This window comes from Pagrus major, chromosome 23 (assembly GCF_040436345.1).
Source record: "Pagrus major chromosome 23, Pma_NU_1.0".
Taxonomy (NCBI): Eukaryota; Metazoa; Chordata; class Actinopteri; order Spariformes; family Sparidae; genus Pagrus; species Pagrus major.
In genome coordinates, this window is record NC_133237.1 from 5,086,094 (window position 1) to 5,108,148 (window position 22,055).

A 22,055-nucleotide genomic window follows, 5' to 3' on the forward strand; every position below is an offset into this window, starting at 1 on the left:
CAGTCCGGCGTGAAGTGACTGGCACAGACCATAACGTTTTGCTCACTGAAGCTGGGACGTTTCCCTGATAAATAAAATGTAGCCACTTTGCTCTGATATCCTCTTTGGTAGGGAGGCGATGTAGCGAAACAGGAGGATCCGTGCATCCGACGACGGCTTTCGGGTTGTACATGGTAGCGGTCAGGCTGTCGTGTACAAGTGAAGCGAGAACGAGAAAATACCGTTGTCTGAGCATTGCGTGGGATGGGTTTTTGGTCCACGACAATGAAGAACCTCTGGATTTTCTTCATTTGCTCACCAATGCAGAGGAGGAAGGGCTGTCTTGCATCAACTTTCTCCAGGAATGTGGTGAGGCTTGCACCCTCCTGTAGTTTGAATGACACAGCATCAAGATTTATTCTTACAGTCCTATATTAACTTGCAGCAAACTTCTTTAACATAACTGCTAAGCAAAAAGTGGTTTTGGTGGTACAACAAAAGCTGAGGGTACATACTTTAAGAAATCTTACAAGATAGTTGGCTGCCTGTGCTGAGCTGATCTTGGCTGTTTTTTATGGCCTCTTGATGTAGGGGGCAGAGATGCAACAGCAGGAGGAGCGCTGACATATGACTATCCCAGCCTTGGAGAAAATAAATAATTAGTTAAATATTTGGGAAGAAATTACTTCTTGCTTGCTGTACATGTTATCCATCTAAAAACATTTTTAAAAAAATCAATTATTTACCGAAGCATCAGGGTCAAAAGCTGCAAGAAGCTCCTCAACATGCATATTTGAGGGAAAACTCATTCTGTGACGACTTTCTGCTTGAAAAATGAGGGCCACTTTTATAGAAATTTCCCAGATACCACATCCCCAAACATCATGGAAAAATCTTGGTCAATCTGTAAACAGAGACACAATGTCCATTACATGTCAAAAGTGTGCATTTCATTTGGAGGGATTCAGATTTAAAATAGTTAAAATACTCAACAATCTATACGTATACTTACCAATCCAGGAACATCAAGGAAACGAGGGAAGACATCCAAGACTGTAGATGTTACATCCTGGTCATGAACTAGCTTCTGTCTAAATGACAAAGAGAGCCTCCCGACACTCCTCACCGAAGAGCTGTTGACTAGTTAACAGAGATTCTCGATAGGTTGTTGGGCTGTCCTGCAAATCAGGCTTGGAACGCCTGTGGAAGCCATCAAAGCTGTTGCGTTGGACTGTCTTGAGTCTCCAAGCAAGGTAGCCAGTATTGGCCTCTGGATCATAGTAATGTTCCTGTTCACATAAGCACAGATATGTACACACACAAACACATCAAAAGCACAACCAAAAACTATTCAAATATTAAGCAGTACTAATTTCTTAACAGCTGTGTGTAGCAACGTCATAACAAAATGTGAGCGTAAAACATAACACCATACAAGGATGAAAACACAGACAACAGGTGCTTTGCTTTTCTGTGGTTGAGTTCTCAAAAACTGTTTCGCAAGTGGGTGCGCAGCCCCCACTTCCTCAGAACACAGGATACAGGATGAAGCGACCTTGGATGAAACAGAGACAGTAAGCAGGCCAATAAAAGGTTATAAGAGTACAAAATGATATAAACTGTAACTTACATATAAGCAAACTCTATCAAATACTTACATATCCATTTTTTGAGTATGGATCTTGCAGATATGGAAAAAGGGTCTCAATTCCTAGTGCATAGGTGGTCTGCACACTCATGGGTGGAATTCTCCTTTTGAAAGAGAATATTTGTCACATTTGTATCCAATCTATGCATGTTTTCCTTAGTCATTTCAAACAATTTCTTACCCATAGGATTCAGTCATTTCTGCAATCAAAATGTTGACCATCTGTCTACGCGTTGTATCCGACAGCGTTTTCTTTTTGTCATATTCTTTGAAGATTTTTTCACCCTTTGGATTGGACCTCAGGACAGCTTCAACCTTCTTCAAAAACATTTTTTAAATATCAGCTTAAGCAAATTAATTATTCTAACAGCTACTCCTGTTAAATTCATTTTAGATTTACTTCTAACAATCACCTGCTATGAGATGCACGGTGGCAATTCAAGTGCTAGTAATGTAGGCTTAATAATCTTTAATTCTAATTTATATTTAAAAATTTGACTGTTTCATTGTTTCACCTGTCTTGCTTCATCACGGTCCAGGTCACCAAGGCCCCTCTTCCTGTTCTTAGTGGATGATAAAATGATAGTAGAAGCTGATGAAGCAGAAGAAGCTGGTGATGCTGATGGGTCTGGTGTTGACACAGGTGATGCTGGCAATGACATTGGTGACACTGATGGGCCTGGTAATACTGAGGACTGTGATTTATCTGCCACAAGACATACTTAGAGATCTAAATATGTTCCACAGGGAATAAAACAAATATTTCCATATAATGATTAGTGAGAAGTGTTAAAAATATCCTTGACAAAGTGAAATCATATTTCAAAATATTTTCAGAGAATTTCAGAGTTGATTATCCTTTGTGAGAAATAAGCAAAAAATGTATGAAACTGGTGCAAGAACGTATTTAAAACTATTTCTAAACCAAACTCTCATTAGTAATCATAAACTGCTAGGAGATATATCAACACCTACACTTAAGTCCAAGATCCCGTCTTCCAAATTGATTTAATAACCTTACCTGATACTGGATACTGACGGTATCCAATCTTGAAGTTCTGGATCCCTGACTTTATCAGCTCATCAAATATGTCTGCGTCAACCTCAGTACCTGATGTATCAGTCAAGCTGAGGAGACCTTCATTCAGAGGTTGAGCCTGCAGGCTAAATGTGTCTGTTACTAGGATAATACAAAGAGAAATTACATTGAGCTACCATATCAACCATATCATTTGGATTTGACCTTTGTAAGTCATTACTGTTTTGAGTTTAAAATATAGATGGATACAAACCTGCTTGAAGAAACTGGAGGAAATCAATTCATCCTTTTGTGGAACTTTTATGTATTTTTGGACTCTACCCTGGCCAGCATTTTCTGTAGGAATTTTAGAAAATTAATGTGAAAATTCAAGCTTTCAGCACATTTTCTCTGGTAAATGTAATGAAATTTGAATTAGTGGTCAATGAAAGCCAATGTCATGCAACTTTTACAACATCTTACCACAACAAACGTCAGGAGATGACATCAATACATCTGGTTTTGGAAAGAACCTGTAAAGAAAGGTTTTTGTTATTCATATGAATCACATTATTTTTTCACATCAGCACTATATTTTGATTAGTGTATTAAATAAATGCATATGTATTCAACTGCAGACCTCAACCTTCATAAACAAATCACAACACAGGCTTCGTTGTGAATACAGTGGAGTGTTGTCCTCCTGAAGCTGCCGTACATCTGACAGGCCACCATCCGCCACAGGAAACACACACGGACATAGTTTACAACTAATCTGGTAGTCACTGTCACTGACTGTCAAACAGTGAGTTCAAATTCTCCCACTCTCGTCTGTGATCACACCACGTATGGTAGCGAGTTAACCTGATCACAGACTGAGTCGGAAGGCTATTCACAGGATGCGACTGGGTTGATTTGAACACTTTTACTTTTTCTTGTGACCTTTTGGGAAATCGGCTTGTTTGCTTTCTTGCTGAGAGTGGTATGAGAAGATTGATACCACATAGCTCAACCAAACACTCAAGATTGGAAACAGGGGGAAACAACTACCCTGGCATGAAATCTGCACCTCTGAACCTCACCAATACATGTTATATCTTGCTTGTTTAATCTGTACAAAAATGATAGTCAGGTGGAGAATTGGGAAGTCATTCCCCACCTGTAAAACCCCAATTCACTGCTTTTACTCTTTGGTCCATAGTTCAATGAAGTGAATAATTAGAATTTTTTTTATCTGCCTGCATGGTCAGCAGTTATAAACATAAGCTTACAAACCATCCTCATATGCAGGTGCTTAGTGGCTTTCTAAATAAGGGTATTTGTCCATCTCAAAATGATTGCACTGTCTTGCTGTGAACAGCTGTTTCCACAACAGCCTAAAGATGCTCAGTAAGATCCTGGAATAACTAACTTCCTGTCATGTTTCTGGAGCCATACACTGATGATAAAATAACCTGTGACATGCTGCATTTTCATAATGGAAGAGTCCATCTATTGGCCTCTTCATATACCCCTTTACGTTATTCATAGTAGGTGCCCCAAATTCTAATCTTTCCATCCGAATGATGCAAAAAAGACTTTTAAGCTGGGCAAATGTTTTCTATTTTCATGTTGCAGGATTCACTGGAGAAATGCTGTTGTCATGCTTTGAGTCAGGGGTTTTCTAACTGGAGTCAAGGGTGTGGCTGTTAGTCTTTAACTATTTTAATACATACTTGAGGGTTTTGATTTTATTAGTGTTTGTTTCCTAAAACATATTATTTTTTTCTCGTATAGTGTAGATAATGTGGTTACAGTTCAACAAATAGACACTTTTATCTTTATACTGTCATAAAAACTGTCATTTAATTGTTAGATATGTGTAATATTAGATACTGACTTTTATTTTAATACTTTTATGAAGTTATTGTACGTCGGCTGTTTTGATTTTGATGTTTGATCCTCTCTCACGGCTGTCATTTCAAGGTGACTACAACTACACAGAAGCAAGCTTCAAACTTTTCAGAGCCACCATTCAAGCCTACAGCTGGTCAGTATTCAATACTAAAGATTTTAAGTGTTCCCTTAATTTAGCAAAAAGTGGGCTACGTTATTTCAAACTAAGACTATAAGTTAGAATATGCAATTTTCACCATTCTTTTGTAAAGTCTCTTTCTAGACTCACAACTTTATGGGAGTACAATATTAAAATCGCTGGACTACCTGTTTTGTAAATACACACATCATCAATAAATGTTAACCAGTTTGGTTTATATTATGTAATGTGCCCAAACTGTAGTATAGCTTTAATAGTACATAGCATACTTCCGTGTATAAACTGATGTTAATGATTGCACCCTTATGTTAAACTGTTACCAAGGTTTATTGGTATTGCAGTGAAAGGAAACCATGGCAACACCTGCAGAGCTGCTGGCAACCTTAGAGGATTTGGCAGATGAAGAGTTTAAAAAGTTCAAATGGTTCCTGCAGCAGGCTGACATCTTAGAGGGCTTCCCAGCAATTCCAAGGAGCCATTTAGTGAATGCAGACAGGATGGACACAGTGGATGAAATCACTGACACCTATGACAAAAATGCAGTGGAGGTGACCATCAAAGTTTTGAAGAAGATCAAAAAGAATGACTTGGTGCAGCGTTTAACAAATATCAACTCAACATCCAAAGGTAAGTACAGTTAAAATAAATAAATCTCATGGCCACGCCTCATTAAATTGTGGCCATGCATTTTTTTTTTTTTTAATGTCACCAGAAGAAGAGAGTTGCATATCGCAGTGTTATGAATTACACTGGGTAATGACCTGTGACCATGATACCATTGGTACTAGTTTTTCGGCCCATTGAATATATTGAATCAGCAGCAGAACCCATCAGAAGAGAAGTCGCTCTGATTGGCTGTTCAGCTAATGGAATCAGTGCACAAAAGAGACAGGGGAAAAGATAGGCAAAGTTATTGTAGTATCCACGATTTTACCCATTTAGCATGGTTTCTCCTTATTTTTCAATTCCACCTCTTTGCCAGTGCCTGTGACTTATTCATTGAAACTTTTCAGACGTATTCATTTAGAGATTGGTATATTAGTGAGAGTGGTGTGAAAAAATGCTACTTTATCGTTACAACAGTTTGTATATCCACAGAAATGAGACTTCCAGTTTCCCCTTTTGAATGGAAAATACAGACTACAAGCTATTTGACTGATAGCTGTTGTCGACAAGCAACTTGTACAAGTGCAGCTTTTTGGCCGAGACACAGGCGATGTGAGGCGGCGCAACAGTCGGCCTTTGCTAGTTCTTTGATCTCAGTTTGGTGTGTCTGGGCCCTTAAGGATCTAAGCCCATGGCTCCAATTAAAATAAATTATAAGACTATGAGTTAAGCAAGGTGACACTCCCAGGTAACTCCTATCCTATGGGGCACGAGGCCTCAACAAACTCCATACATTGTTTCTTTGGCTAAATGTTGGGAATACAAATGTGAATATACAGTATGTCAGTGTTGTGTTGATTGTGTCCATTTATCTGGAAATATTGCATTACTCCATTTGTATATCTGTTGTTTATTCTTTCAGAGGCTCTCACTGATTGCCAGCGCAAACTCAAGTTTAACCTGAGGAAAAAGTTTCAGCATTTGTTTGTGCAAGCCACAAAATGTGGGAAGCAGATGTTGATGAATGAGATCTACACTGAGCTCCATATCACAGATGAAAATTTGGAACACACTGTCAATATAGGAGACTTACTTAAACTCTTACCTGGTCAAGATGGATCACTTAGAACATTAATGTTGAAAGGAGTGTCTGGTATCGGGAAAACAGTCACAACACAGAAGTTTGCCCTGGATTGGGCTGAAGACAAAGTTAACAACAATATACAGTTCATATTTCCATTCACTTTCCGAGAGTTGAATTTGCTTAAGGGGGAGAAATACAGCTGGGTGGAACTTCTTCATCACTTCTTTGCTGAAACCAAAGGAGCAGGAACATGCAGTTTCGATAAATTCCCGGCTATGTTCATCCTTGATGGTCTGGATGAGTGTCAACTTGCTTTGGACTTCCACAACAACGAGATCCTGACTGATGTCACTGACTCAGCTTCAGTGGATGTGCTGCTGACAAACCTCATCATGGGGAAACTGTTCCCTTCTGCCTGCGTCTGGATAACCACAACTCCTGAGGCAGCTGGTCGAATCCCTCGACAGTCCATTGACATGGTGACAGAGGTGAGAGGGTTCACTGATCCAAAGAAGGAAGAGTACATCAGGAAGAGATTCAGGAACAAGGAACTGGCCAGCAGAATCATCTCCCACATCAAGACATCACGAAGCCTGCACATCATGTGCCACATCCCAGTCTTCTGTTGGATCACTGTGACAGTTCTGGAGGATGTGTTGAAAACAGATGACAGAGGAGAGCTGCCCAAGACTCTGACTGACATGTACACACACTTCCTGGTAGTTCAGTCCAAACTGGCAAATGTCAAAGATCATGGAAGAGCTGAGACAGATCCGATCTGGAGCACAGAGACCAGCACGATGATTCTGTCCCTGGGGAAACTGGCTTTTGAGCAGCTGCAGAAAGGAAACCTGATCTTCTATGAAGCAGATCTAGTGGAGTGTGGCATTGACATCAGGGCCGCTTCTGAGTACTCAGAAGTAATCTCAGAGATCTTTAAAGAGGATCATGGGCTGAACCAGGACAGGCGTTTCTTCTTTGTTCATTTGAGCTTCCAGGAGTTTCTGGCTGCTGTTCATGTCATAGTGTCATTCATCAACTCAGGTATCAACCTCTTGTCTGAAGAACAATCAACCTCCAAACAGTCTGTGCAGATCACAGAGCAATCAGCAGTAAACCAACTCTACCAGTCAGCAGTCAACAAGACTTTACAGAGTACAAATGGACACCTGGACTTGTTCCTCCGCTTTCTCAGTGGTCTCTCACAACAGAATAATCAAGAACTACTCCAAGACCTATTGAAACGATCAGGAAGTAGCCTACAGAGCAATCAAGACACAGTCCAGTACATCAAAAAGAAGATCAGGGAGAATCCCTGCCCAGAGCGATGCATCAACCTGCTTCACTGTCTGAATGAGCTGAAGGATCAGTCTCTAGTTGAGGAGATCCAACAGTACCTCAGTTCAGGATGTTTGTCCTCAGACAAACTGTCTCCAGCTCAGTGGTCAGCTCTGGTCTTCATCTTACTGTCATCAGAGAATGAGTTTGAGGTGTTCGACCTGAAAAAATTCTCTGCTTCAGAGGAAGGTTTTCTGAGATTGCTGCCAGTGGTTCAGGCTTCCCGTCGAGCTATGTGGGTTTACAACTTAGTACATATTAAATACTGTAATATTATGTTCTGTTTTTAGGTTCTTGCTCATTCTTTCTTTGGTTATGACATATTTAGGCTGAGTGGCTGTAACCTGTCTGAGAGAAGCTGTGAAGCTCTGGCCTCAGTTCTTGGCTCCAACTCTAATCTGAGAGAACTGGACCTGAGTTACAACCATGTGATGCATCAAGGTCTCTATGAGCTCACAAGGGGGTTGAAGAATCCACAATGCAAACTGGAGACTCTCAGGTATGCTGGCTTTATTGATGTAATAACATTTTAATTTTGTTTGTTAAGGTTTTGTAGGTATTTAAAATATATTGTTACACTTTATAGACTTTTTAGCTATGATAGTGGTGTGCCTCTTAGGGTAGCAAAGACAGTTGGTTAGTCCACCACCTTGGTCCAGATATATTACCTGAAATATCTTAGAAAATATGTAATTGATTGCCGTGCAATATGTAACAGGTATACAAATCACTACTTAATCGGGATGTAACGATATACCGAATATTCCGTCGCGAGACCCTGACAATATCTACCAACCTGTCATGTGGCTATTTTGCTCAAAAAGTTCATGGATCGAACAAGGGAAATCAGTATGAATGCATTTTGTTATCTGTCCATGTCATTGAATTGTTCTGTTTGGTTGGTTGCCTTCTCTATGGCTGACTCTAACCCCTCGATTCCAATAAAACACCCTGTACCATTTTGGGATCATGTTTCACTTCACTACATCGAACATTTAAGTACATTTACATTTAAGTATGTAGCCTACTCACCCATGGCAGAAGCACACAAATCAAGGAGAATGTAACGAAATAAGCAAAATCTCAGGATGTCTACTGTATCAGCCAGCAGCACACTCCACTTCTCTAAGGCTCTTTTGGGATATGCAGTTTGCAAGGGGAACAGAGCAAAATAGCTTTGCACACATAATGTCATAGACATGTGCCCGATGGAAACCAGGGGTAACTGTTAACTGACACAAGCTCTGGTAATGTCTGTTTTTCGCAGTGCTTGAGCTGGAGTAGCTCACCAACCTATTAACTCATTCTCCGGAGCCACTTTTCACTGTAAGGGTGTCTCTAATTGTTGGTTGCAGCAAGCAGTTGGCCTGCTTGCTGCCACTGCTCCACCACCAGACATATCTGCTTCACCTAACGAGCTCAAAGACACTGCAGCTGCGGCAACTCGGCGGTGTTTTTACCGTGAAACTACAGCTTACAATCCGCTGCATTAGCTGCACTGCCTCACCGCTGGCTGTTTAATTTTACAAAGCAACCGCAAGAAAAACCTGTCTACCCATAAACACCCGAACACCACTGAACATACAGATGGGAAAAAGTAACATGTCTGTTACACTAACACTTTTTTGGCCCTGGTCGTGTGCTGGACAACATAAGCGAGGGACATTGGTGGGACCCGTGGATGGGCCTGTGTTGTCCTCTCGTGTCAAACCCCCCTGCATGCCCTGGAATTCCCACTGTACAACCAGAGGGAGGGAGGGATTGCTACTACTTGCTCTATTGTTTTGCAATTGTACAAATTCCAATGGCTACTTTTCACACATGCGTAAGTCATGGCCTGCTACTTTTATTATAATATAAAAGGAAAGAAGAAGGACCTCAAGTAAAAAGTAAAAACAGATTGTACATTTTTAATAAATGCTGTACACATCACATTTATTATTAAAGAACACTGCTTTTTTGATTAATATTGTGATAATTATCTTACCGTGGATTTAATATCGTGATGATATCATACAGTGAGTTTTTGGTTTACTTACATCCATACTATTTAATAATCACCTGATGTTTCATCTACAGTAGATCCAGCAGCAACATTTTTTGTTAACCAGTGAAAGAACAAAGTTTGGTGCAGCCATCCATGGTTCCCAAATCATCTATCCTAATGACTTAGTGATCCCCTAGTGCCACAAGAAGGTGTCCTATCTTGTTTCAGATTGAAATAATCTAACACTCATCATTTAGATCAACAGGTCCCACAAAGTTTTCCACTTTAGTTGGTTGTGGAGAGTTTCCTGAGCAAAGCTGTCTTTGGGACAGTTCTGTTGCATTTCTGCCACTTCCCCCATCCTTTTCTTTTCTATTTCATTTGATATAGCTCATTGACAGTGTACTCCTGTCTAAAAATAAATATAGCCGAGTGAGTATGATCAAAGTAAAATCACTTGGATCGTCTTTTTTAAAGGCTACCTGACGTGCCAGATGGTTTGTTACACAGAGCCACCTGGGAAGGAGACGTCAGAACCTTTTTGGAAAAGGGAAAACAAAAAACTACTTTGCAGGTGGTTGGAGGAACCATCTGTCTGTCACCTACTGTCACAAGCTGCCTTCAGCCAATCAGACCAACAGTAGGAGAGTGCCACCACCAGCATAGCCAGCCAAGCTTGTATCAAAGTCACCTGGAAGAAGAGCAAAAACCATCTTCTCCATCAAGAAAAGCCCTCTGTGCAGTTTTTTGTTCTTTCCTCTCCAGTTCTGATATGACAGATGCTATAGCAGCTTCTACATTAACCTCAAAAGCTGCCATTGTAGTTCTCTAAAACATCAGTTATGGGTCATTTCTCACTGGTCTTCACATCTCAACCATGCCCGTAGCTGCAAGTAGTTCCTTATTGGTTACCTTTTGATCTGAATTATTGTGTGTTCAACGACAGCACAAAGCTTGCCCAACAAGATGCATTTGCAAGATCATGTAGGAACACATGTGACTCACCTCTGCTTTTAATTGAGGATTTGTTTTTGAAAGGCAAACATTCCTTTAAAGATATGAGCCCTCCTCTTCACCTGGCAAGGAGGACATGTTGTCTTTACAATAAAGCCGTCAAATAGACGATTCTCAGAGATCCTCCCTGGTATCTACACCCATCTCTAGGGGGCCGTAAAACGGGATCTAACAGCGTCTCCCCCCCCAAAACAAGTAGCACTCCTTTCCTTCAGGTCAGTCGAGGTCAACATGGAGGAATCCACTCTCTGAACATCAAGAGGAACAGAAAACTGTTTTGTGACAAAGATGTGTTATAATCGAATGTCTTTTCAAGTGTAAATAAGATCAACAATGGCTGATTTGCTATGTTCTCTCCTGATCTAAATTAACATACACATGCACACATTCCCAGATTGAAGGTCTGGTAAACCCCCTTCTTCGTTACTGATCTTGGTCGACAGCTCAGAAATTTAAGACCTTATCTGCCACATTCCAATCTATAACGGTTTCTGCACTCATCCAGATCTCAAGCAAGTTCCAAATAACCATTAAACCAGGATCTTACCCTCCTAATTTTAACAAATTAGGAAACAGTGAAAGAAGTTCATAAAACTGATTTTTCCCACGTTTCTCTGCGATGAAGTTTGGCTGAGATCAACTTTTAATGTTAATGTGTCCTGTGGGACCACAGCACATCCTGATGGTGAGTCCTGGTACGATTGGGACAGACTCTTGGGAGAAAAGGTGATACAGGATATTGAAACATTTAAAACAAGAGTTTAGTTTTAGTTAGTTCATGTGAATTTTCACACTACTCTGAGGCAAAAAGCCGGCAGCCCTGCCCCCAGGCATGCCCGCCTCGGAGTTAACAAGAGACATCGCTCTCTGTCTCTTATTTTTGAAACTCGCGCTCTTACTCCTAAAACTTACTCTTAAAAATGCTCTCTTCGTTTAATTTTTCCGCTCTTTACTTTGAAACACGCTTTAAGACAGTGATCTCAGCAAAAGTGCTCACGTGTTGATTTTTCTCACTTTTATATTTTTAGCAGTATTGATTAACTTCTCGTATCGTAAGTATCGTAACCTGATTTAGAGGAAGTGAACTTAATTTAAATTATCTTGTTTTGAGTAACGGAAGATCCGCCTGATCAACGTATCATCCTCAGTTATTTTATTCAAGAAGTTAGATTTAGTTTACAAAGTCAGAGCCTGAGAACCACTCGAAGCAACGAAGGAGAACATCTTCATTAAAATCATCATCACAACATTACAGCAACTTGCTGTGTCAATAACCGTGCAAGCGGTTTCCAACGAAAGACAGACTTTTTGACAAGCCAGACCGGCTCTGCCCCCAATGTTCACTAGCGGTATCCCGCTGGGCATTGAGCCAAGATCGTCACCGGCTCGGTACTGGACGCGCTGCCCTCCTCCTACGACGTGGGACTGAGTCGCCAACCAGCGGATACCGGACGAGCAGTGACACTCTGCCATTGGACCGGGACTGCCAGCTAGAGTCGCAAATCACCGGAGAGAAACCCGCTGACTCCAAAACTCTGCTGAGAAAGTAGGCTCTCCATCACTCATAACAGCTGGATTCACACATGAAACAGTTTAATGACCATTGAGTTGGTGTTTATGGCTCTGATTCATATCTTTTTAGCTTAAGAGAAATTCGGTTAGGGTCTCGATAGTATTAAAATTACTCTTGTAATATTTAAATGCTTTTACCCAACCAGTGACTTCACCATCCACACATATTCCACTAATAACCCATTACTTAGTCATTACAGTGTGGCGAGGTGGAAGGCTGGGGATGAGTGTTGCCGAACAACGCCACCTGGGGAATTTCGCCCCAGGAAGTAGTTACCTCTTTTCTAAACAGAGTGCTTTAAGATTACACAGGCTCAAATCACCACTGGGCAGGAGACAGTGTTCAAAATATAAAAATCCTTTTATTATATAATTTTGTTTCAGTTTCAAGATTACCAGGCCGTCTCACACCAACAAACACTGGGCCAAAAAGTGGTGATGGATGGACAGGGCTGGGCTTGCCACGGCGGCCCGAAACCAAAGAGGAGGGAGAAACATAATATCACCCGTGACACTGCACACACACGCCTGAGAAGTCAAGAACCCGCCACCGGGGATTGGGTCGCCGCTCTGGGCTCACAGCACCTGTCCACAAGGAGAGAGGGAGAATTAAAATGGCCTCAGTCTGGACTAGTATATCTCTCTCACACACACACCAAAATCAACAAAGTATTATGAAAAAGAAACCAAAATAACCAAAAAAATATATACATATATAATTAAATCTTCAAATACATAAACAAAAACAATGAAAAGAATACAAAAGAACTCAAATTCACACTCATCAATTAAATTAATTAATCAAATTAATAAATCAAGCTGTTCCTCCAATCAATAACAGACCCACGCAGCAGCGCCCAGAGAGCCCAGGAATTTTAGGGCTCTGATAACAGCTCTGTGAGGGGGATGCTGGACCCAAACTTAACCCAGCAAACCAGACAACAAGAGTAAATGTTTAAATGGGACTAAAATAGCTGCGTAAAGTCCGTGGCAGCCATACAATGGAGCTAACCAAAACAGCAGCGTCGTCCAGGGAGCCGTGGCGATGAATTAATGCTCATATGGACCTCACCGGCGCAGCGTCACAGCAGGCCAGGTAGCAGAGTTACTGCATGGCTTTCTGCCTGATCCAAACTGTGGCACAGAATATTTAACAATTAGCCGGGGGTCGAGCAGCAGATAGAAGGAAAAGAGGAGGGCGGACAACGCTGATTTACCCATGAGGAGGCACAATCCACACCCAGGAGGGCTCCAAGCGGGGCAACTCGGCCTCACGGCGACAGCAGTCTGCCACACTACAATAAAAGAAAAAGGAGAACCGTGTCACCGATGCGTCCTGTGGCACACTAAGTGGGAGGAAGGACAGCGGTGCGCATACCTGTTGTGCTACAGGAGGAAACGTGCGCCACGATGATCCGCCAAGCCAAACAGGGCTCCACCACACAGACACGCAACAACGGCACAAACACCTGCACCTGGCTCTGCCACGCCGGGCCACAGCCACCACGGAGGACGAGCGGAACCGGAAAGGAAGAGAGGGCTCGCAGGTGTGACCAGACCAGTATAAATAAAGTGCGCAGCGCCGCCCATCAATCAGCGCGTCAATCCACACCTAATGTGGATGGAGCAAGGAAGAGGGGGACGGGATGGAAACAAAAAGACCGTCCTGCCACAACAGTATCAAACATTTTCTGTTATCTTTTGTAATTCGTTTAAATTGCCATTTCATTTATTTACTCAATAAACATATTTAACTGTATGTCGTTGTCTGTGCAGGTTTGTTTTTAATATGGAGAACCAATGGAAACTGTGTAGAAGTCACTACTTCATTTATGAGATTGAATACATTGATTTAAAATTGATTAGAATTGTTACAAGTTAACCCTGTCCAGTCGGATTTGAATAATTCCCTCCAGATTATTCAAATAGACAAACAATGGAGGTGGTGCTCCATTTAGGAGTGCTTTTTTGATCGCCAGTGATTAATGAATTACATTTATTATTAGTGTATCTCCTACAATCACATAATCCTGTGATCTCACAAATCCAGCTGCTTTGTAAGGTGAGGAGCAGATAGCTATTTGAGTATGCCTAGAAGTATGAAGGCAGTGAAAGTCAAGTTTTAATTGGTCATACTGGTCATTCAGTCAAACTCAGAGATAGGAGGCTTGTGCAGCTTGCCCCATTTTATTAAGTATTGCGCAAGTATTTATTCCTTTGAATGTCTACAATGAAGTGGCGAGTTAAAAGTTAGCATGACACAGACTCACAATGGCTACACCTTTGGGATATTTGGCAGGTTGAAATATACTGGAATTTTCCTTTAAGGGAAATCAACATTCTTCCAGACTGCACTTATTTTTAAAAGTAATTGCCTATCTTTATCTTTTATTCTTCTTCAGGTTGTGTAGCTGTAAACTGACAGACCATATTTGTGGAGCTCTGTCTTCAGTCCTCAGTTGCCAGTCCTCCAGTCTTAGAAGGCTGGACCTTACTAACAACTACTTGCAGGATTCAGGAGTGGAGCGGCTCTCTGTGGGATTGGAGAGTCCACACTGTAGACTGGAATCCCTCAGGTCAGCCAACCCTGTGACTAACCACTTAAATGTGTTTGAAGCCATTTAAAGTGTGACACTACCTAGTACTAGCTGGAAATCTTGTTTATGCAGATACAGACACCTAGATTATGTGTCATTAAATAGAAACACAGCATTTTAAAATTGTATATTTGTCTCTAACACTTCTTATTTTTTAGATTGATTGACTGTTCACTGACATGGAAATGCTGCGATGCTGTGGCCTTTTTCCTTAACTCCCAGTCCTCTTGTCTGAAACAGCTGGACCTAAGTATGAACACACTGCAGGATTCAGGAGTGCAGGTGTTCAAAGATGGACTGAAGAGTCCACACTGTAAACTGGAAACGCTCAGGTCAGCAGGTTTCTGATAAAGCTTCTCACTTGGCTGCCATGTTGAAAATGGATGTAAGGAGGATGGAGAGAGACTCATGCACTAAGATGCATGTGCAGCCATCCCAGCTCCTAAACAAAGAATGGTGTACAGTCATGTAGAGTGTGACGTCATTTTCTGCTCAGGAAGCAATCCCAAACAGTTGTTTGCTGGTTTGTTTATTTTTATTTTTTTGAGATACATTTTTATTGACATCATTCATTCAATACATGTACAATACTGATACAGAGTAGCTATCCAAAGGTATGAAAAGTCCCTCCTACAGATGCATCTGTTAGATTGGCATAAATCCTAGACACTAGTCCTCTGCAGCGGCAATCAGAGATACAATTAATGACTGGTGTGCCTCAATACCTTTCCAACTTGTTAAACCATTAAACCATTAATGGTCATTAAACCATTTAGTGTTGATTTAGAAAAACCTGCCTTAAGTGACTGTTCTAACAATAGACGCCTTTTTTCCAATGTGACAATTTTTGCTTCTCTGCTCTTTTTCAAATGGACACCAAATGAGCACATGAAATCCGTGATGAACCCTTTAGTTGCTTGCCACACAAATTCAATTCAAATCAATTCAATTCAATTCAATTCAAAAAACTTTATTTGTCCCCGGGGGGCAATTCAAGGCAAGGCACGTGGAGCAGTTGTACACAACACAACACAACACAACACAACACAACACAACACAACACAACACAACACTTAACAGATATGCAGCACAACACAGAACAGTCAGCAAGTTAAAATAAAATAAAAAATATATAAAAATATTAAAAAGGTATAAATAGAATAAAGGGATATAAGCATTATCTACATAAGGTGCAAGTTTTTACTGAGGTAGTTTGAATGTCCATATAAATACATAAATAGATTAAAAAAAAAAAAAAAGAGGGTCACTGGCACTGGCTCAGTCTCTGAGGGTCTGAGACTGAGCCAGTGTTAATTGACATAAAGTCTCTGAGTTTAGATCTAAATTTTGAATCAAATTCTGGAGAAGGGAAATATTAAATTTCCACCGTTTGGATCTTTCACCTAATGAACTGCACTCAGAGGTAGTTATGAGCCGATTGTGATCAGATAAAATGTCTGTTTCTATTGGTATTGATTTAAACAAAGATTTTTGTTTATAACTCCTTCCTGTTCAGGGTAAGCGGTTGTGACCTGTCAGGACAAAGCTGTGAAGCTCTGGCCTCGGTTGTCACCCTCCAGACCTCCAGCTTGCGAGTGCTGGACTTGACTAACAACGACCTAGAGGATTCAGGAGCCAAGTTCCTTTCTGCTGGACTGCAGAGTCCACACTGTACCCTGGAATGTCTCAGGTCAGCAGAGTGACATGTGTGCTATCTTTAGAGACTGTGGTATTTAAAAAAAAAAAAAATTACAACGATATTTTAAATAGTTGCCGGTCTTTAATCATCATTAATTCTCATCCAGGTTGAGTCACTGTTTGCTGTCAGAGAGAAGCTGTGAAGCTCTGGCCTCAGCTCTCAGCTCTCAGCCCTCCAGTTTGAAAGAGTTGGACCTGAGTAACAACGACCTGCAGGATTCAGGAGTGAAGCTTCTTTCTCTCGGACTTGAGAGTCCTCAGTGTAGACTGGAAACTCTCAGGTTAGATTCCCATTTACACATAAAGCATCTCTCACATACATCACTGTTTATACGTTTGGAATCACCTGTTACACTGATATTTTTCTTCTTTTCTGCAATAATGGCTGTTTGAACATAGAAGAAAACTATAATTCAGACACCAATTTTACTCTACATGGCCAACAGTCAGTAAAAGCCTGACCATCACTGCCATATCAGCTTTTTGGACATCTAATCCTAAAACAAATTCAATTTCTTCAATTCAGTTCAGTTTAGAAGTCAAAGTCAGGCCTATCTGGCAAGTTTAAAACCTGGATATACCTGCATGATATCCTCCCAGGTTATCTGGCCCCTACTTGTTTATGAGGTCCTTATCTCCATAATCAAGGGCTTTGAGAGGAGGGTCAGCAGGCCAGGCTCGAATTCAAGTCTATCAGGCCGGTATTGAGATCAGGACAGGGTGGAAGTCGAGCAAAGCAGATACTGTCTTCAAGGTGCATCTAAAGCACAGGGTGCTGGTGGTAAAGTGTGTCTTGGAAGGTCTTGCCAATGTAGCAGATCTACACCACGCTACAGTAAGCCACAGAGAAAGAATCAGAGGTTGCTGTACGAGGTGTAAGCGAGTATGAGGTGTAAGCATATGTTGAGAAGGAGAGACAGCCAGCTGGATAGTTGGAATGCTGCAGCATGGTGCCTGGACAAAATGGGAGCAAGCAGTCTCATGGACTAATGTGTTGAGCTTTAGAAGGTCAGGTCCCATCAAATACAATTCAGTTTCCAAGTCCAAGTACCAAGTAGGAGCAGTTTGAAATCCCAGGGCTAGGGGTGCTACTGCTGGCACCATGACCAAGTCCTGAAGGCCCACTGAAGAAGACCATTGCTTTTGGCTAGGGAAAAGCCACCATCAGCTGCCAGGACCACCTTCTCTGGTCTGCTAGCAATGGCTGACTGGGAGCTGAAAGTTGACAAGGAACCAACTTAAGTTCCTAGAAACAGTTGCCAAAACAATAAGGCCAGAAATTGTGCTGATCTATAAATCATTGTGCTGAAAGCCTCAAAGCAGGTCATTCTCTTACAGGCTGGACACACTGGCTGGATGTAAACACTTTAACAGTGGTAACCATTGATTAACCTTCTATTTCTATTTTGAAGTTTTGAAGTTTTAAGCAGCACCCCCTGTTAAATCCAGCTGTCAGTATTGTACTCATGGCAGTGAAAGAGGAACCTGTTCCTGTTTGGATCTACATAGAATTTGATGCTCAATCACATGCAGATACACATCAAGGCCACCTTCAGTCACTGCATGGCCACAGGGTGGCAAGAAAATCAACAGCTTTGGTCAAAGAGAGAACAAGAAGAATGGGAAGTGGTTAACTGTGAAGGAGCATATTTAAAGGAGAGAAGCCCAGAAGGGAAGTGCCACTAAATGCTGTAAAATTACAGATATCTTCACACTAGGGGGAATGGTTGGTGTTTCAAAAAAGGAATATATAGCAGGGCTGCCTTCTGCATATCATATCACAACTACATTAACCAAAAAATTGTGTGTGTAAAAAAAATTAAAAAATTCATTGTCTTAAAGCTGGGGTTAGTAAGACTGTAGAAACCGACAAAAGCAAGATAAGCTTTGGAAGTATCCAACCAAAAACATCCCACCCCCTCCCTCCAGCTCTGCTTGGCTTAGGTATAGGTAAACTGTATACTGTATACTGTGAGTGCAGCACATCGCTGTCATCACCAACCATACACAACAACCTCATGTCTGACTCTCATGTAAGAAAACACAATATTATCATAATGAACGTAAACAACAAACAAGGCTATTATTAGTATTCACTGTTGTCAAGCTATTATGTTAGTACCTTATATGTCATTCTTGTGCCACTAGCTTGCTATAGCTTTAGCAATACATTGGTCTAGCCCTGAGGAACACTCCTGTCATACACAATAAGTGCAGAGCGCAAAGGGTAGAGTACATGCAGGCAGGCGAGTATGTAGACAGACAGACAGACTATCCATTTGTTTCATATAGGCTGAATAAGATGATTGGATAGGGTTATCAGGGCATTTGGTTTACTGATTGCTGTCAGGATTTAAGAGATTTTATACAAATATAACAAAAATGCTTATGGAATAACTTTCCAACCCTGACATCAGTTTCAAACAACACATTTCTAGTTTTTCTAGCTTGTTATGGACAGTATCGTACTCTTGATACTGAAACAAGAATCTGTTCCTGTTTAAATATGCAAAGGCTTTGATGCTTAGCCTCCATCTTTTACCAGTGACTGGTGATTTGTCATATTGTCTATTTACAAAGATGACTTTCTACAACCTCAAAGAATGAAAGACCATTCAAAAATATGGTAAACAACAAATAACTAACTATGCATCAATGTTAATAGGCTGTCAGGCTGCCTGGTCACAGAGGAAGGCTGTTGTTCTCTGGCCTCAGCTCTGAGCTCCAACCCCTCCCATCTGAGAGAGCTGGACCTGAGCTACAATCATCCAGGAGACACAGGGGTGACACTCCTCTCTGCTGGACTGAAGGATCCACAGTGGAGACTGGACAATCTCAAGTATGTCTCAATGAGGGCAGATAGCTTACACCTGTTCTTTGATAGGGGCAGAGAAATATTGAAATATAATTCAGTTATTACATGTAACAATTATTATAAGTGATTTTGAATTGAGAAAAATATTGGAAATCACTGGACAAACCTTTGGGGAGAAAACAGACAAATGGTAAAATAATTGCTTGTATACTGTGACTTTGAACAGTGTTATTATAACTGATAGAAAGGTCTGCAACAACTTATATAATAAGACTCTAGGTTGTTTGGCATTAATGTTAACTCATGTTGGAAGATTTTTTTCTGATGAAGGATATGTAATGCTCGTATTTACAGACAGTATTGTGGTTGCCCTAAAGTGCAAAAACACAATAAGATTGCAGAAAATACGAATATTTGTAAGAAAACAACAAAACCATAAAACAGCATCTCAGAAAACACAACATCAAATATAAAAACCCAACAATATGTTATGTTTTTTAAAATGTTGTGTTTTCTGTAATGTTCTTGTGTTTTGTGGAACGCTGTTTCTTAGTTGTCATTGTGTCTGCACCTCAGGGCCTCTATAGATTTGTTTTTGATCCTTTTCCCATTCTTTCAGCGTGGACCATGGTGGAGAGCAGAGGTTAAAATGTGGCCTGCAGAAGTGTACGTATTTTAGTGACTACCATTGACTGTATAAAGTATAGTATATAGTTTATATTGCACACTAACATAAGACAAATGATGGCCTCTTCAATACATTCTGTTAAAGATAATACATTACAAGTTTTGTCTGTGGATTCATATGAAATATTAGCATAGTGTCACATACATTACCAATGTATCTATTTTGGGTGATGAAAGTTGGAAGTGACTGCTTTGTGCCTGTTCATAGCACAGCACTACACTATATGTGTATGTGTGCACTGTATATTGTTCACTAAACATTAGACTATAAGAAGAGTCTTCTGTTGCTTTATCATGTCTTATTCTTTCTATCAGATGCCTGTGAACTCACACTGGACCCCAACACAGCACACAGACAGCTTAAACTGTCTGAGGACAACAAACGGGTGGAATATGTGAGGGAGGAACAGTGTTATGGCTTTCATCCAGAGAGATTTAATTATTTCAATCAGGTGCTGTGTAGAAACAGTTTGACTGGCCGCTGTTACTGGGAAATTCAGACTAAGGGAAACTTCGACATAGCAGTGACTTACCGAGGAATCAGCAGGAGAGGATATGGTTATGACTGCAAATTTGGGGGGAATGACAAGTCCTGGAGTCAGGAGTTCTACATTTCGAAGTCCTTGTATCACAATAACACAGAAACAAAGAAATGTAGACTTAGCAAAGACAGCAACACAGTAGCAGTGTATCTGGACTGGCCTGCTGGCTCTCTGTCCTTCTACAAAGTCCACTCTGACACACTGGAACATGTCCACACTGTCTACTCCAGATTCACTGAACCCCTTTACCCTGGGTTTGTCTTGAATTATTGTCCTAGCTGGATTGTGGTTCCCTAGTTTCTCTGAGTCAGAAAGAGAGTGAGTGCAGAATTCTGATATATATTCTGTTATCCGCTATAAATCTCCAGAGGTATTGATTTAGAAATAAAATACCCACTTCAGGGTGACCTTTGAGGATATTAGGTTTGCATCATTCAGTAAATTAATACCGCTCAACTATAGCAAAGAAATAGTGAAAGATCAGTCAGTGAGATGAAACACTGGATTACTTGCACATGGAAAGATAAACTGAATCCAGCAAATAAATGACAGACTCTGCCACTAACAATGAAAATTACTAGAGTGGTAGTTTCTGAATGTACATACATTACACGTTTAATTAAAACTGGGGTTTATTATCATGTATATCTTAATGATTACAACAGAAGAGAGAGATCTTCATTGACTGATTTTTTTTCTTTTTCTTTTTGTTTGTTTTTTTACACATAAACAAACTAAATAAACAAACTGTCTTCATTTTCATGACTGAATAAACTGAATAAACAAACTGACCTTAAAGGACAACACAATTTCATACTGTTTTACTTTGTTTATATGTGGCGGACCCTGCCACCTTAGCTTCAAACAATGTTCTGGGGACCTTATTTTCCTCTGAGAACAGCTTGCTTACTCAGCTATGTGAAAAATATTAATATAAATATACATTTTAAAAAACAAAACATTCCAGACTTTGTATTATTACTTCATTAATATTAAAAATATTCAAATAATGAGTTTGAATTTCTAGATTTCTTTAGTAGATTGATAACTCAAAAAAAATGTTTGTTGATTCTGTCTTCCTGCTGTTTGTCTTCAGTTATGGCATTGTACTGCTTTTAAAAAGATATGATATGTAATGACATGTAAGATTTCTGCAATAAAGTGTCTAAAAATAACTAGACCTTTATTATATATTTTGAATATTTGTTGTGTACTTACACTATCACAAATATTTCCAACATTGTTCAAACCCAGAAGAATCCATCAGTTACTGAAGATAACGCTGCATTTCATTTGGTCGCCTGTCATGGTAACATCCAGGACAGAGTCATAGGGGGAGGAAGGAAGATGGCAAATGAGACTCGACATGACATGAGTCAAAAGTAAAACATTACCATGTCCATTTGTGCCTGAGTCATGTCAGATGAGTTTTTAT

The 22,055-nt window shown here is 40.4% G+C and overlaps 1 protein-coding gene across 1 annotated transcript; it reads left to right on the forward strand.

Moving 5' to 3' along the window:
* The first annotated feature begins 6,383 nt into the window (after positions 1–6,383).
* LOC141018938 (NACHT, LRR and PYD domains-containing protein 3-like) lies at positions 6,384–21,182 on the forward strand. The gene is made up of 9 exons (XM_073493690.1): positions 6,384–7,943; positions 8,037–8,207; positions 14,684–14,857; positions 15,037–15,210; positions 16,395–16,568; positions 16,684–16,857; positions 19,242–19,415; positions 20,011–20,057; positions 20,394–21,182. The coding sequence occupies exons 1-9, from the start codon at positions 6,421–6,423 to the stop codon at positions 20,915–20,917; spliced, it is 3,135 nt and encodes a 1,044-aa protein (XP_073349791.1). The 5' UTR covers positions 6,384–6,420; the 3' UTR covers positions 20,918–21,182.
* The last annotated feature ends 873 nt before the right edge of the window (positions 21,183–22,055 follow it).

Bases quoted from the DNA above. Each gene is read 5' to 3' on its own strand.
- LOC141018938 (XM_073493690.1), top strand. From the start codon at position 6,421: ATGTTGAAAGGAGTGTCTGGTATCGGGAAAACAGTCACAACACAGAAG. The intron at 14,858-15,036 runs GTCAGCCAACCC...CTTATTTTTTAG, and splicing joins TGTAGACTGGAATCCCTCAG to ATTGATTGACTGTTCACTGA. The intron at 15,211-16,394 runs GTCAGCAGGTTT...CTTCCTGTTCAG, and splicing joins TGTAAACTGGAAACGCTCAG to GGTAAGCGGTTGTGACCTGT.